Source organism: Amphiura filiformis, chromosome 8 (genome assembly GCF_039555335.1).
Source record: "Amphiura filiformis chromosome 8, Afil_fr2py, whole genome shotgun sequence".
Taxonomy (NCBI): Eukaryota; Metazoa; Echinodermata; class Ophiuroidea; order Amphilepidida; family Amphiuridae; genus Amphiura; species Amphiura filiformis.
In genome coordinates, this window is record NC_092635.1 from 68640316 (window position 1) to 68657323 (window position 17008).

The following is a 17008-nucleotide window of genomic DNA, read 5'->3' on the forward strand; positions in this document are numbered from 1 at the left end:
AGGGCATTCTTGACCTGACGCTTAATTTCTTACCACATATTCTGTTTCTGAGATGCCAAACCGTTCCCTCAGGTTTCTGAACACCATTGGACAGTACTCCTTAAATTTGAAATGACTAGGAAGGTTCTCTCTGTAAATTAGAAAACATAAAAAAGACAGATATGCAATTTATTGATTTGTACATTTTTTTGAATGATAACAAACGAATCAATGCACTTGATATGTGGTGTTACAGATGACTACTGGGAGTATCCTGGCAAGATACATGTAAGAGAACAAATGACAGGGTTTATAGCAAATTGGATCTGGACTGGTATTGATATTGAGAGATGGCACCGGAGCTAGAAACCTTCAGTATTTTGGTTATATTATGATTATAGGTTAATGAACGTGTATTACTAATATTGGGAGAGAAATTAGACAAAATAATGCACGCGCCCCAAAGGGGGGGAGTGCATTAGACGCATCAACATCAGTGCAAATATAAATGCATCAACCCGCCCGAAAAATGAATCAATCCTACGCGACGCGAACGCGTGCAAAACACTGCGCGTAGTACACAATATACACAATCAATGCATGTTTCGTACTTTTCTAACAGCTTTTCTGATTGGCTGCTTTGATATAGGAGTGTATGAATGAAGGATGGAGAACATCATTAATTAAAAGGCCAAATTGTTCAGGGGTCGGTAGAAGGTAGCAGAGGTAGAGGGTGCCCAACAACAGCATGGACAGATGGCATAAAGGCAGGGATGGGAGAAAGTATATGGGAGTTGCCACGTACATGGCTAGAAATAGGGGTGAATGGCGAGCTCTTGTGAAGGCCACAGCAGCACCTATGGATGCCATCAGACGAGAGATCGAGAGAGAGAAATAAAGAGAGAAAGAGAGGAGAACTTTTTCATGATAGAATAGCAGAAGAAATAAAGAAATATGAGAAAATGAACAAATTCCACTCATTTCTTTTTGGAAATTTGAAGTGCTCCTTAAATTTATAATGACTAGGAAGGTTCTCCCTACAGATAAGAAAACATTGATTAGAACACAGATATACATTGATTGATCAATTTTTAGGTGAAATTTTAAATAGCAGCATCGCGTTGTAACTAATCTTTACAGCTCTGAAAAAAATAATGAAACATGAGAAAATTACCCAATTCAATGTATTTATTTGGGACAGTACTCATTAAATTTGAAATGAAGATTCTCTCTGCAAATAAGAAAAAAGAAAGATTTAAATTTATTGATTTATCAATTTGTACATGGAATTTTCAATACCGTAACTATCGCCTGCAGCTAGGGGAAACAAAGAAACACAAGAAAATTTAGCAGAATCAATTGAATATTTCCCTATAAATTATGAGCTACAATGCATTTTGTGAGCACCCATTGAGAATTGAAAATTCAAGCTTGTGATAGTGAACCTATGAAAATTGAGAATTCTTTTTACTGAAGTCTCATTTATTTATGCAAAATGTGACAATTGTGTATCACCTCAAGAGCATGTGTACCGCATTCCCTGTAATAAACACACACCTATTAATAAATCCCCCTGCCATTTTTCACTGAAAAGGTGAGCAATATGCAAAAATGGCCATGTTATATCGTGTGAGTAAGCTTTAAAACTGACACCAGTGTTGGCCGTCACAATTGCTAACTTGCATGGACAAAACACTTGCAGATGCAATTTTGTAGCATTTACAGCAATAATATGTTGTATGAAGGTGCTGCCATATTGGATTTGAACCACGAAACAAATCAGAAGGGAGTGATTATTCAGGTGGTACTCCGGGGGTACTCAGTACAAATGGCCACACGGGACGTGCACGCAAACATGGGTAGCATTTTCAGCCTTCTGGTATATCAATGACCCCCTTTTCAAAGCCTATTTTGGTATATGAATGGGTCCTTTTTTCAAAATTTTCTCAATTTTTTCAGAAAACAGTCCAATTTTTCCTTAATCTAGCCAAAATTTTCAAAATGTTCCCAAAATTTTGGGAAAATTTGTAAAAACTAAGACAATTTTGGTTAAATTCGGCCGAAAATTTCGACTTTTGGTATATCAATGGGTCCAAATTTCTTGAAAAATTGGTATATTTATGGGTCCACTTCCAAAATCTCAGCGGCACATCCCTACCAAAACCAAACTTGAGTACCCACCCCGGGGGTACTCCCTGGTAGTACTACACCCTCTGATAAATTATGTGACTAATTGTGACCCGGCAGCACAAATGAGCCGTAAATTCCCTAAATTGTATTCTGAGTTACGGTGTAAAATGTGTACGAAGGTCATATTCATCGGTAACTTAAGCTGGCCCGACATCCGTCTCATTTCGATAGTCAAAAACTAATCAACAATCCTATTGTTGAAGTGGATAATAAGCTTCTACCTTAGATGGCTATAGAACTTTTAATAGCTCTGGTCTTTGTTTGCTTAGTTATATTGCTAAATCCTGTTCAAGTGGTGGGTTACCAGGCATTGTATTTTGTACAGGTATGCATAACCAACAATTAACAATGAGAGAACTTTCATAAACCTCGTTGACTTGGGGATGATTTGAAATGACCGCCAATTATGACTGTTTGATATTTATTGCCAACAATGTGGAAAAAGAGACACATGTAAAAACGTAAAAAGCTATAATTTTGTTGAAGGAGCAAAGTTTAACAAACCATAACCCCGCTTCTGGATATCGTTTGAAGTCAAATGATATACCATTTTTAAGTTTATGATGTTTATTTTTAAACACGAAATAAAACAAAATTGACCGGGGAGAATTTACGGCTCATTCGCCGTGGACGGTCACAATTTTGCATTTTTCTCAAAAAATAACTACACACTGGTAACAATTTTTAAGTTATTTATTTTTTCGGCTTTGGAGTGTCCCAGGACCTAGACCTAAATGCTAGGATCATACATGGTTGACCTAAAAAATTGAATTTGAATGCATTTTGAAATCATTAATAGAGTATGACATGAATACAAATTATCAATTTTCATATTAAAAATACAAAACATCTTGAAATTTTTTTTTTTTTCTTTTTTGAAATTCGAGTATAGTCCCACCCCCAATTTTGAAAAATGTTCACCCCAAAACGGGGTGGGACTATACTCGCGTCAGTACGGCCCTTCACTGAAATTTCAGTGATTCAAGACAAGTGGTTCATTATATATGTTAAGAAATGAGGTACATTCTAGCAGTACCTCTTTCTTATCATAAACAACGTACAATTGTCTTGAGTCACTGAGATTCCTTGCCCCTATAATATACATAACTTTTTTTACCAGCATGTTATTATTTCTTGAGAAAACTGCAAAAATACTCACAAATACATCAAAGAGTGTAGTACCACCTTAAACTTTGCTAATAAATGCCCCCTTTCAAAAATATTATAAACAATACTCTACAGTTCAATGAACCCTGCATTAGAACGCACCAGTACACATCCAACTGAAGTAATTTGAATGTTCGGGTGATTGGCCTCCATGTAGGGTAGAACATAAAATGTGATCACCCACCTTTAAACAAAATGCAACTTTTATATCAATCTAAATCACAAAAGATAGCACCATTTTACATCTATCTCCTTCCTTACCCATACCAGATGACTCGCATAAAAAGTCATCTGGATGTTCACATAAATTTCGCACCTGTACACACCCCCACATCTTTATCCCTTGTTTATTTGTGATACTATTAGCCTATCAACAATGACAACATACAACCTTGGCATTCAACCCACCCAACTATGACATAAATGAATCTGGAAGGCACCATCTCGCTGTTTCCTACCTCTAACCCTGTCTGCAATTCCTAGGCTTGCTTCATCTTTTCAGATAGACAAATCATCGGGTGAGTGTAAGAATGCCGTTAAAGGGGCATTTCATGATCCACAGCCTCATCCCCCCACTTTTTATTTTAAAAAAAGTTGAGATTTTTATACCTCTGGCTACATAATGTTTATGTACAAAAAATTCCTTGCAGATTAATTTATTTAGCAAAAATATTGTTAAATATGTATGTCATTCTGGTACACCAGAACAAAATTACTGATGATACTTATATATTATGTGGTGTAGGAATTTCTGTAGCACCATTTTAAAGGGGCGTGGTCCGATTTTTTCATGTTTTGTTTTTTATCTTATATTGAGGCCTATAATTAAAACAATGTTTACAAATTTTGAGTTGTATTCAGTGTCCGTTTTAAGGAAAAAAATCTGGTCATCCGCCGGATGACCATGCCATGAAATCTGGTCATCCGCCAAAATTTTTGGTCATCCGTATATTATCCGAATTGAAACTTGCTTCGCCATTTTTTTCTCAACGCACGTGCGAGGCGACGTTGAAACAACGTTTTTGCTGTCAAACTGTCACGACCTCAAAGGCACAGTTCCAAACAAGCATAATTGCGTGGAAGCGATGTTCAGTGTAGTGTATCATTTACAGATTCCTTCTAACAGGCCAAAGGTCAACGAAATAATAACACAATCACAAAGACACAGTACGAGTATGGAGTAAAAGAAATCTGCACAGTGCACACTAATTATAATCGAGCCCAAACTAGGTATGTGGGGATGCGGCGGTGTGAAAGCGAAATACGAAGACTTCCGGGATGGATGTTATCATGTTCCATACACGACCGTGCGTAAGCTTAATGATTTTAAATTGACTTTATCGAACAATTACTATTTCAATTAGTTGGCGATTTTAGCTTTAAAATCATGGAAAACTGATTGGGAAAACTGAGATATAATTACGTTTTAAATTAATTTTGATGAGGAATCGAGGACATCGTTTCAGACACTGTAATGGTGAAAAATATGTGGACGCCCACGGATAACCGGCAGTGAATTTCTGGTAATCCGGACGGCAATTTTGGCGTCAGGACGCCGGATTACCACTTAAAAGCGAACACTGGTTGTATTGCTCTAGTGGTTTTGACCTGGGGGGGGGGGGCACTTCAATTTGAAATGGATATAGGTGTAGGGCTGGCACTTTCGCACTAAGGGGCATTCGGTGAGAGCAAAATGTAAAAAATATGGGGTCATTGGGTGAGCACATGACCTTTTTTTGAAATGTAATCTTTGGGTGAGAACCGAAACAGGCCCACAGAAACCTCGAAAATCGAATTTTTAGTTCTAAATGGCTTCAAATTTCTTTGTTGTTTTTTCAAAATAAGTAACAAAATCAGTGATAAATGAAAGTTGCTGTTCAAATTGAACTTGTAAGGGTCTTTGGGTGACAGATCAAATGGAAAAATAGGGGTCTTCGGGTGACAGAGCCGGGACAGAGCATGTGTTCGTTAAAAAATATGGGGTCTTTGGGTGACAGCGATGCTGAAAAGGGGGGTCTTAACAGCCCTACATACGCGTCACCTCCAAGTGAAGTGCCCCCCAGGGGTTTTGATAAGAGAAGCAAAAAAAATGTATAACAATGCCCCATAGGATAGTAAACACTTCCTACTTCCGGTGTGGATACCACAATTCACACATTTTTGTTCACGCCATCTTAACGAAACACCTCGGGCACCTCAGGCGTTGAATTTTACTCCGGTAATGAGAAATATATAATCAATCTTTTCATACCAAAATCTAAGTTTTGATGAAGAATAATGGAGAATGAGGCTGTTTGTCAGTTCACACCACTGTAAGAGCACCAGGGGTGAAATTAAGTGGGAAACGGGAGCCGTTTGGCCCCCAGAAACTCTGAAATGGCCCCTGGTTCCATCTCAATTTTAGTTAACCAGGGGACACTTTTCTCACAAAACTGTCCCCCTGGATAATGAACCAAAAATATCAAATTACAAGCAAATAGTGCTTATTTAACTCATCCAACACATCTTTAGTTTTATTGGCCCCTTGGTAATTGGAAATGGCCCCTGGTTCTTCCAAATCTTGGTGAACCAGGGGCCACTTTTTTGCCAAAGTGGCCCCTGGTTCAAGCTCTCTTATTTTCACCCTTGAAGAGCACCTGATCAGTTCACACACCTGTAAGTGCACCTGCCTTGGCATTGATACCATTTTGCATCCTGAATAAAAATACTAACAAAAAAAAAGCCTTTTCCTACAGTACAGTTTTTTCAGAGACACCCTGTACAAATGTACATACCGGTATGTACAATTTTTCTCTCAACTGCTGGACAGCAAACAACAATAATTAACCTGACCCCTGTTTACATATTATATTCCTATCACTTCCTATCCATCATTTGATTACCAAATGCCAGCTATAATTGCATCAATGTTTATCTAACGCTTATTTTTCTTCCAAAAAAAAGTTCCTTTATTTAAATTAATTTAGAAATGATCAAACAGGGATACAATAATGCCAAAGGTGAAGCATAGTAGTAGCAAAGCTTTGTAACATCAACTGTTTATCTTCATGCAATCATTGTTGACCCAAATTTCAAACCATTTGAGGGCAAGGAACAGGAAATTTTGCATAATATATTAAGAGCTCTGTAGCCCACCTTTGCGCAGTATTTTTTGTGGGACCTGACACATCAAATTGCATTCTGAATACGAGGAATCAAATGTCCTTCTGATATCAAATATTTGAAAGTTTTTGAAATTCACAATATAACACAAATTTCATGGCAAATTATTCAAGACTGTTGAATGTCAAAAATGTCAATTTTTAATAATTTGCTATAAAATTTGTAATATATTACAAGTTAAAAAAAAAATCAAAATTATTTGTTATCTTCAGGACATTCCTCATATTCAGAATGCAAATAAAATGTGTCTGATGTGCTCTCAGTCAGGTCCCACAAAATAATGTGCAAAGGTGGGTGACAGAGGAAGCCCCACCAGAAAAGTTCTTCTGGGGTGAACCAAACCTGCCTGGGTATCAAATTAATCAGTGACAAAGTTATCTCTGAATTTGACAGGTGCTAATTAATGCAATAACATTAAAACATCAATTAGCACATGTCAAATTCAGAGATAACCTTGTCACTGATTAATTTGATAACCAGGCAGGATTGGTACACCCCAGAATAACTACTCTGGCGGGGCTTCTTCTTTAAATGTACTGTAACGGTTGCCTAATCCCCCCCTCCAGTAGGACTAAGGAGGTACACATAATATTATTGCACCTTCTCTATTTAATGCGAAACCAAACGTTGCATGAAAATTGACACTTCATACAAATACTCCAGTCCATACGGCTTTAGTACCTGGGTAAATAACAAAATTCAATTTTCTGCATAGTGGCTTAATAGTGGAAATAAAATTCTACTGGAAAGGGCAAGAATTTGCTAATGCATTTGATGCCAAAAATATCTTAAAGTAAACAACTATTGTGCTTTTATGTGTTATTTTTAGTTTCTTATTTCAAATTGATAATAGCGACATCGTGAATTAATTTATTGATGTGTGAGTATATGATGCAGCAAAAAAGGAGTAGCTAATAGATATATTATTTGAAAGGCTACAAAACGTGTCTAGATCATCATATGAGTGTACTGAGAATGATACATCTTTTAAAAGAACTGTTTTTATCCTAATTAGTGCCAGTCTATGGGGGAGGGGCACTTATTAAAACAATGAAATGAAAGTCAAAATAGGGAACCTACTAGGGGTGTGATTTTCGGGTACTTGTGTGCCCAGGTACCCGGCGCATTTTTCGGGTGGGTAACCGGGTACCCGAAATTGCCAAAAAAAGGTCTAGGTCCTGGGACACTACAAAACCAAAAAACAAACCAATAAACGTAAACTTGGGCGGGTACCTGCGTGCTAAAGTCATAAGGTATAAATGGAAATTTATTTTGCCATTTGACCAATTTTATTTTAAATGATGTTTAGACAGCTCTGTCACTTTTGTGTGGGTGCTTAGGGGAAGGGCTAGTACCATACTCAATATAAAATTAGCGCCAGTGATTTCTGAATTGTTCAATTTTTTAAACGTACTATCAGTGATCTTCTAAATCAAAAAATCTATAAAACAAAAACTAAGAATTGCTATATACTCAACATGTGTGTACACTGCTGGTGGGTTTTTCAGGGACTGTCTTTTGGAATTTGCAGGAGAGCATTAAATAGCTCTTCTGGAACCTTCAAGGAGAGCTGTTTAGAGAATTTACAATAGAATATAAGGAGAAAATGGTCTCAAAATTACTCTCCCATATCGTCAGATTTAAATGTGACAAATTTTCTTTATTCACTTTGCTGTCTTTTTTAAAGACATTTCTTGTTTACTTTTACAACACTGTTCCACTATCATACTAAACACAAGATGATGCATGTTGCTGAATGCTGATGGATTACTATAATTATCTTATACTCTAGCTCTTGCCTCACTTGTAGGGTAATCAGTTTGCATATATATATCAGATCAATCATTTGCTCATAAAAAAAATCTTAAGGTGTGACAAGGATGATTCATACATAACACCCGAAGGTTAGGGTTAAGGTTTGGGATTACTTTCGTCTGTTTAAGGTGGTACTACACCCCTTGATAAATTTCTATTTTTGCATATTTCTCAAACATTAATACAGTGGAAACTTGTTAATACGAGATCGCCGGGGTCGGCATGTTTAGCTCGTATTAAGCGGAGTTCGTTTTAAAAGTCAAGTACAAAATATGTATCGGAAGACTGCAGTGCATGTGTTTAAGCCTAAAGTCGGCTCAGTGGGCTGTACAAGCAAAACTTCACTGGTCGAGTCTGCATAGCCGTCTTCATTATTTTATACTAGATTTGCAGCCTCCGAGCAATGTCACAATTTGAAATTCCCTCAATCGGTATGATAGGCTAATAATTGTTTTTGATTTTCGGTAAGAGGCATTTTTCTCACAGCTTTCTGATGAAATTCAGATGATTTTCTGAAGCTGATTATTGTAAACAATTATACGGCGATATCGGGATTTCCCCTACTTCCAGCAGCTAGTAAACATATTGAAGGGTTTCCCACTTTCGATCCCAAGGACGGACTTCCGCGTTTGCGATTGGCTAATCTGATATGTCGTCAGCAATAATTGGCCTTATATGGCAAATTTCGTCATGACTTGATTTTATAACATCTAAAAATAGGAAGGGAATCCTCATTTGCCGTAAAAGTGATGTCTCGAGCGAGTATTTTGTCAACTTTTCACATGATTTACATCATAAATTTACCTTGGGAAATTAGCTCGTTTTATCCATCATAAAAACAATAGAAAACAAAAGCTTTGACTGACAGCAAGTGCTCGTATTATGCGGATTTCGTGTTATTTACCTCGTATTAAACAGTTTATTTTGTACAGTAAATAATAGGGGAAAATCGGGACCACGAGTTTCTGTTCGTAGTAAGCGGTTTCTCGCATTAAGCGATCTTGTATTAACGAGTTTCCACTGTAACACACTGGTAACAAGTGTTATGTACATTATAGGGGCAAGGAATCCAGTTACTACACTAGAATTTCAGTGACTCAAGACAAGCGGTGTGTTATTTATGATAAGAAAAGAGGTACCGGTACCACTCAAATATACCTCATTTCTTAACATATAGGACTATATGAACCACTTGTCTTGAATCACTGAAATTTCAGTGAAGTAATTGGATTCCTTGCCCCTATAATATACATAACTTTTGTTATTAGTGTGTAGTTATTTTTTGAGAATGCAAAATTAGTCACAAACTTTATCAAGGGGTGTAGTACCACCTTAAATTGGTGCAACTTTTTTTCCAAAGGGGGGGGGGGCAATTTTGTGAAAAGTGGACTTTCTTCCCAAAATTTGGACCTTTTTTTTCCAAAAAAGCGTAAAAACCTGACTTTTTTGCTTGTTACGCTCGCAAATTCTGGGACTTTTTGTATACTTTTCCAAATTGGTGGGGGGGGGTGCGTTTCCCCCCTGCGTACGGGTTTATACGGTGTGTCTCAGGCCAAAGTGGTCAGGGAATTCCTGGGAAGTATGCTGAGGCTTGCGGTTTTATAGCTGTGCATAGCAAACTACTGTAGAACACTTTCACGAGGTATTTAATTTCGCGAGGACCTGAAATTCGCGAAAATAAATCCCCCGTGAAATATAACATTTACATTTAAACTAACAGTAAATCTTCTGGATTCGCAAATTTAAAACCCTCAAAAATTCTGCGTTTTCTCAATTCGCGAAATAAAGTACCTGTAAAATTTAAGTGTTTTACAGTATAAATCACTGCGCTTTTTTCCTCGTAGTTTGGTCAAGCATAGTAGGTGTACATCCCATAAATGTTAATATACCAGTTTATATCATATGGCCTTACGAGCAACCCAATTATTTTCTGATATGATAAGCTGTCCGCAAAATCCACAATAATCCATGCCTACATACTCTTTTCAATCTAAAAGTCAAAAATCAAAAGGTAAATTACATCTTAATTAATGTCACTGGACACACATCGGACTGGAAAACTCATAAAATCTGTAATCATACTAATCAACTGTTACTAAGTTAGAATCCATTGAGCGGTCAATGCCTTTTCCACACATGCTATCCACTAGCTATAGCTTAAATGTGACATAGATAATGGAGTCACATCAATCTACCAAATTCAGCTCATCCTGTTGACAGTGCATGTTGTCTATGTAGGACTAGGATTCTCATAGAGGGGACACACACAAGTAGGGCCGGCGTAAGCACTGTTTTTTTATGTCGACATATTTCGTATCTTGACGTCGACGTTCCGAAAAAATACCTGGACTTTTTTTTTCATGACTTTAGGAATATTTTAAAAATTTTAACCTAAAAATATCTAGAAACACCATCGGCAATTTCAGCAAAATCGAAGATGAAGTATGACCCCTGAAGGCTAATAACATGAAAAGTTAATAAAGAAATAGTAGGTAAAAGATAAGATTTGGCATTGCATTTTGTTGAAAATACATTGGAAATGTCCAATATTTTGAGTGAAAATGAGCTTGCCTGACGAAGTTTTACTGGGCCATTGCCTGAGCGCTACGTCGCCATGGACGAAGTTCTGTCGATATGTTGACATAATTCACTTTGTCGACAGGATTCCGACAGAGGACCTGTCGACGCCGGCCTTACACACACGCAAAGCAAAACAGGGAAGCACAAGTAACATTGCCCGAGTTGATAAATGAAAGGCTACTGTCCATCAGTACTGCCAACAGGAGGTACCAAAGCCTAAGAAAATAGGGATGACAGTCCCAGATAGGTTGTCCGAAGATATGGGTAGTGAACACCACACATAGCAATTATTCATGTGAAACATTTTGTTCATTTTTGATAGTCAACATTGGGAATTTACACATAAGAAAACAATACAATTACAATGTTGGTCAAAATCACTCATAATTCTAAGCCAGGACGTTAGATAGCAAAATTAAGTACAGGTGTATGAAAGGGGCGCTTGACAGTTGAGTTTACACTTGTGATTTTTTGTGATTTTTCTTAATTGTTCTTTTGTATATAAAAACAAAAATAAAAGCACTGGCATCGAAGTGTGTGCTCAGTGGAAAAAGAAAAAAAAAAAAAAAAAAAAAAAGGGCGCTTAATATAGGAGGGCGCTAATAAAGTGGAATAAAAAAGTCAAAGCATGAGCTATATTGGGAGATATTGTCATTTTCAGTTATTTTTTCAGGTTTTTAAAGCGAGGCTTTTTGCATATAAAAATAAAATGTATGTACACAACTTCAGCAGAAGAAAACTATTGTGCAGTTACAAACATTCAAACTTAAAAGCAGCGCTTTTCAAACAAGCTTTTCTCGATTTCCCCCATCACAGCATTAGCAAATTGCAATTTATTTATGTTCAAAGCAAGATCCATTTGACTTTCAAAAGTCACTAAAATTGTAATTTCTTCTTCTTTTCCCGCCTTTTCATAAGCTTACATCAGAACCACTTTGCATGTTCTGTGCGCTTTAGAATGAGCTGTTCCAGTTGAAACCCCCACCCCCTGTGTAGGAGATTCAGGTCATGTCTCCCATAGAGGGTGTATGGATTTCAAGTGGAATAGCACTATTCATTCACTGCTTCATACGTGACCATTTTAATGTAAAGTTGAGTTTGTGAAGCACTAAGGACCGTTGATGAATCGATAATAATCAAAAAATCGGCTATCCAATAATATCAATATCGCCGATATCACTTTCGGAAGAAAATCGATATATCGGAGTTGCCGATAATGAAAAAAAAATCCAAAAATTGGGCGTAAGCAGTGTGTTAACCGCCGCAATTATGTCAGTACAGACGTATTTTGAAATGTAAAAACTTCTAGAATCAATGAGACCGAGTGATGTTGATGATTTTAAGCCCATACTTAAACATCTTTTCACGAATGATTTGACACCGACTTTTCCGCTGGCAGCGCAATTCGCAAGTATTCAAACTTTTGAAACTTAGTGACTTGAATTTTCAGGTCACTAAAATTGGGAGGAAAATCGATTTATCGATTATTATCGATAAAGAGTCACCAATATATCGATTTTTAAAAATCCTAACATCGACGGTCCTTATGAAGCACACACCTTTTCTACTTTGTTCATGTCTATGAAAAAGCTTTCTGAAAAGAAAATTTCAAATCAAAAATTAAATTGTCTACTTTTGATATTCAATTGGTAAATTGGTAAACAAACCCCTTAAATCAAAAGGGCAAATCTCTTCCGCTCTACTCATGACAAAATGTGATTTATTGAATCCTCTTCCTACGTAAAATGAGATGGTATGATCAAAGTATTCTAGCCATTGGTAGAATTAAAGCAAAACCTTTTAATTCAGATAACATAATTGATAATTTCATATACCCTATCTAATAAATGCTCCCGTACGTGAAATTTTTCAAAGAGGGCATTTATTAGAGGCAAATTTTCATTGAAAAAAGCTTAAAAATTGCCATGAAAATCAGAAGTATCACTCATTTCCAGTTCATTTCCCGGGTGAAATCTAAGATTGCAGCACCCATACATGTAGAATACAATATTATTATCGCGATAAATACTACGAAATTACATCTGTAAGTACATTTTAAGCAAAAATGTTATTTACTTAGTGAAATTCTACCATAATTTGGCAATTACCTGGATGGAAGTTTAAGTATAAGAATAGGTTTTGTCAATACAATTTAGCGATCGTAATGGCTAACACTGACATGGTATGACTGATGCCAGTTTTAAGCTTACTCACATAATAATGACAATATGGCATTGAAATTTTGTCCATTTCAGTCACTTTTTCATGTAAAAATCATGAGCTTTTGGATACACCCCTATACAAACTGTGATGTGCCCTGAGTAATTTAATTTGATGGTTTATCTTTGTTTACAAAGTTACATTCAGTGATGACATTTTGGGGGAATTCCCCTCTCAAATTGAGCAAAACAAGTTGAATCATATCTAATTTGGAATATTTGGAAACCCCCCTGAGGTTGTAAAGTGAAGATGACATCATAGATGGGATTCCCCTCAGGAAGTGATGTAATGGGATTTCCCCTTAGGAAGTGATGTAATGAGAAAGGTTAATGTTATAATTAAGGCTTGGGAATTCCCACAATCACATTGGGCTATTAATATTTGGGGATTTCCAACTGCTTGGTATATAAGAAAAGGTAAACATATTTCTTCACAGTTTATAGTGTTGATCTGGGCTAGCTAGCTGATATGCTTACAGTCCAATATATTCCTTCAAAGAAAGGAAATTGCAAACCAGAAATATTTTATGTAGTCAAAGTACTACTATTTGCCAGCGTTGTCGGAGAAGATCTAGAATACGTCAAAGAACGTACTTCTTCCAAGAAAGGAAAATATATTCTTCTGTCGACTTGCTGAAGTCTGGTGTTTTGATTCAACGCAACTGTCAAAATAAGTGGGGACAACTGCATCGCAGTCCTGCTTCCTGAAGATATTGTGTGAAAGGTGGAAATAGCACCAAGTTTGGAGAAAGCAGCGAAAGGAGTAAAGTGATTTGGAGAACTGTGCAAGGAGTTTAGTATTGGAGAACTGCGCAAGGAGTTATAAATGTGTTTGGAGAACGACGCAAGGAGTTTAGCACTTGGGAGAAAGTAACACCATTTTAGTATGAGGATTTTACATTTAAGGATTTATAAATGCAAGTGTACAATGGACTTAGCTGATTTTCGCAGGACAAGTGAATAAGGATATATTACATCAGTCGTCCAGAACATTGCAAGAACTTTATGATCACCAAGAAGAAGAATGCTGGCTAAGTACTAAATAGATAAAGAGTGATAATATTTGATTATTGTGTATGACATGGTCTCAGATTTGAAGCAGGCTTCACTGCCAAAGTGTGTAAAAATTCACCCCAGAGTGAAAATAGCTATGTTTAATTTCTAAGGTGTCTTTTCTAGGGTAAAATTGTTTGTAGAACATGATTTTTTTGTCAAAACGCGTGCATCGTACATCGTTTTGCTACAAAATGGTGATTTGTGACCGATTTTGCCCGAAAAACGCACTTTTTGGGTGACAAAAATTTTCACATGCCAACTTTGTATACTCATAGAGTGTACAATATACATAGATATGGCCCTTTAAAATGTTAACATATCAGCTGAGGGTACTATTTGATGGATTCAGGTATTTGTTTTGTGATTGACTTAATCATTTTGCGCCGCCAGAATCATTCAAATATGACATGCCTCGTGACAATTGACATGCCAAAATAAGCTGTTTTCGGCAAAAAAATTTATTTGAAAAATCATAACTCTTGATAGGAAGGTGCTACAGTTATGGTTGACCTACCAGTCTATGCAGTATTTAATGGGCTTTCATTTGATACCTAACTTTGTTCATTTTAACTAAGGGAAAGACTTGCAAAATGTAAAAATGTTTTCCCTACCCCTTAAAATTTTGATGTGTGTAAAAATTCCCGCCATTTATAAAAATCGGAATTACAAGAAAACTACAAGAGCTATAGGCTTGAAAAACTAATCAGTTATGCACAGTATAAGTTCCTACTTGGGTATAACATTAATATCTTTCCATTCCTTCTCAATTTTCTTTTTTAATTTTTTAACAATTTGTAACATTTGTAAATTACGTAAAATTTGGCATTTCGAAAAATCGCTTAAAAAAAAAATATGAGGGCGACATGTTTAAAAAACTAATCAGTTATTCCCATGATACATTACTACAGGGATATAGTACCAAACTTGTGCTAAAATGCATATTTTTTGAGTTCTAATTTTTTTAACAAATTGACTCGCCACCCCATTTTTGAGCAAAATCGGGAACAATTAGTACCTGTAATATTGCGCAATCCTGTGACCTATATTAAATGTGTGTGCACCAATCAGATGTCAGACTTGCACTACAACATGATGTGAGCCTTGCAGAGCCTTTATAAGTGTGCCAATAGAGTTCAAATATGTTGTGATGATGTTGTTACTTATGGATCTCATATTTTGATTTCCGTCAAAAGCATATGCCTCTACTGTAATGCTCATATCATGAAAACAATGACAGATTTTGCATTTCTGACTTCAGAAAAACTAATCAGTTATTCCCATGATACAGTACTACAGGGATATAGTATCAAACTTGTGCTAAAATGCATATTTTTTGAGTTCTAATTTTTTATCAAATTGACTCGCCACCCCATTTTTGAGCAAAATCGGGAACAATTAGTACCTGTAATATTGCGCAATCATGTGACCTATATTCAATGTGTGTACACCAATCAGATGTCAGACTTGCACTACAACATGAAGTGAGCCTTGCAGAGCCTTTATAAGTGTGCCAATAGAGTTCAAATATGTTGTGATGATGTTGTCACTTATGGATCTCATATTTTTATTTCCGTCAAAAGCATATGCCTCTATTGTAATGCTCATATCAGGAAAATAATGACAGATTGTGCATTTCTGACTTCAGAAATGAATTCTGCACAAAATTTCAGTCTAGAAAACATATTTAAAACATTATTTTTTGAAACTTTATATTTTGCCATTTTTGGCAGTCAAACCTGCTTCAAATCTGAAACCGTGTCGTATGTGCATTTGTTATCATATATTGTATCAATATATCAATCGTGCTTTCAATTAAAGACTTAGATTTTGTTAGCTTAACCAAACAGTGTATTTGTGTTGTGCATTCGTGTGAGTTCGGGTAAAAGGTGATTTTGGCCTTGAGTCAAGTACGACTCATAACAAACTGACCGGACACAAAGCACCCCACCAACATCGATTACATTACTGAGAGCAGCAGTCAATAATAAATGTCAGGAATTTGTAGCTTTCTGTTCCAAAAGACCGGTGTATATATATATAATATATGTATTTATATTTAGATATATCATGATTTTATCATTTCATAATTCCTTTTTTATTATAAATTGATTTGAGTTATGGCTTTTGTGGCTTTACTGATGAAAGTATTATACATATGGTACACAATAAAGTATAATTTCAATTTTAAAAGAAAATGTAGGTCGCATTGTGAAAATTGGGTCAAAAATATTTTTTTAATTGGGATTAAAAATTTGAGTTATTCAATGGAATCGTTGCAAGAGTAAAAACTCGATAGTTGGCATAAGCGCTTACTACTGACCGCTTTTGAAAACATGAAATTGTACCAAACTCTGGCACTTTACCAATTGAGCTAATGGGGTTGAGACACACATTTGCAGGTTTACTTGTTCGTATACTATGTGTATCAATGATTTGCTCAAAACCCTTCACACTTTTGTGGATGGGGCTCTTCATGTTTGCATGTTTTAAAAGCTCTTGATAATGAATAGTAAGTACATATGCTAACTATCGAGTTTTTACAATATTTTATAAGCACGGAGACCCATAATATTTACATTCAATCTATTTGACCTAAAAATACATTCCTCTTGTAAATAAATAGACATTGATTGACAAATTATGTGAAACGTAATCTCATTCCATTTATACCAATGCAATGATAGGGTCAATGACCTCAGACATCCCAGGCAAATGATGTTGAGATTCAATGACAACAGATTCCATGAAATTGTAACAAATCTTGCTGTGGGCCTGGATCATCTTACTCTCTTTGGACACTGTAAGTCGTGTTCAGACGGTCATAGAATTCTTGAGAATTG

At 36.1% G+C, this 17008-nt stretch overlaps 1 protein-coding gene across 1 annotated transcript in view; it reads right to left on the minus strand.

Annotated features, from left to right (window-relative positions):
- Positions 1–17008, minus strand: part of LOC140159387 (phosphatidylinositol 5-phosphate 4-kinase type-2 alpha-like) — a 134395-nt gene that overhangs the window by 81907 nt on the left and 35480 nt on the right. The window contains 1 exon segment of the mRNA XM_072182844.1: positions 34–130. Within this exon segment, the coding sequence (XP_072038945.1) occupies positions 34–130 (97 nt within the window).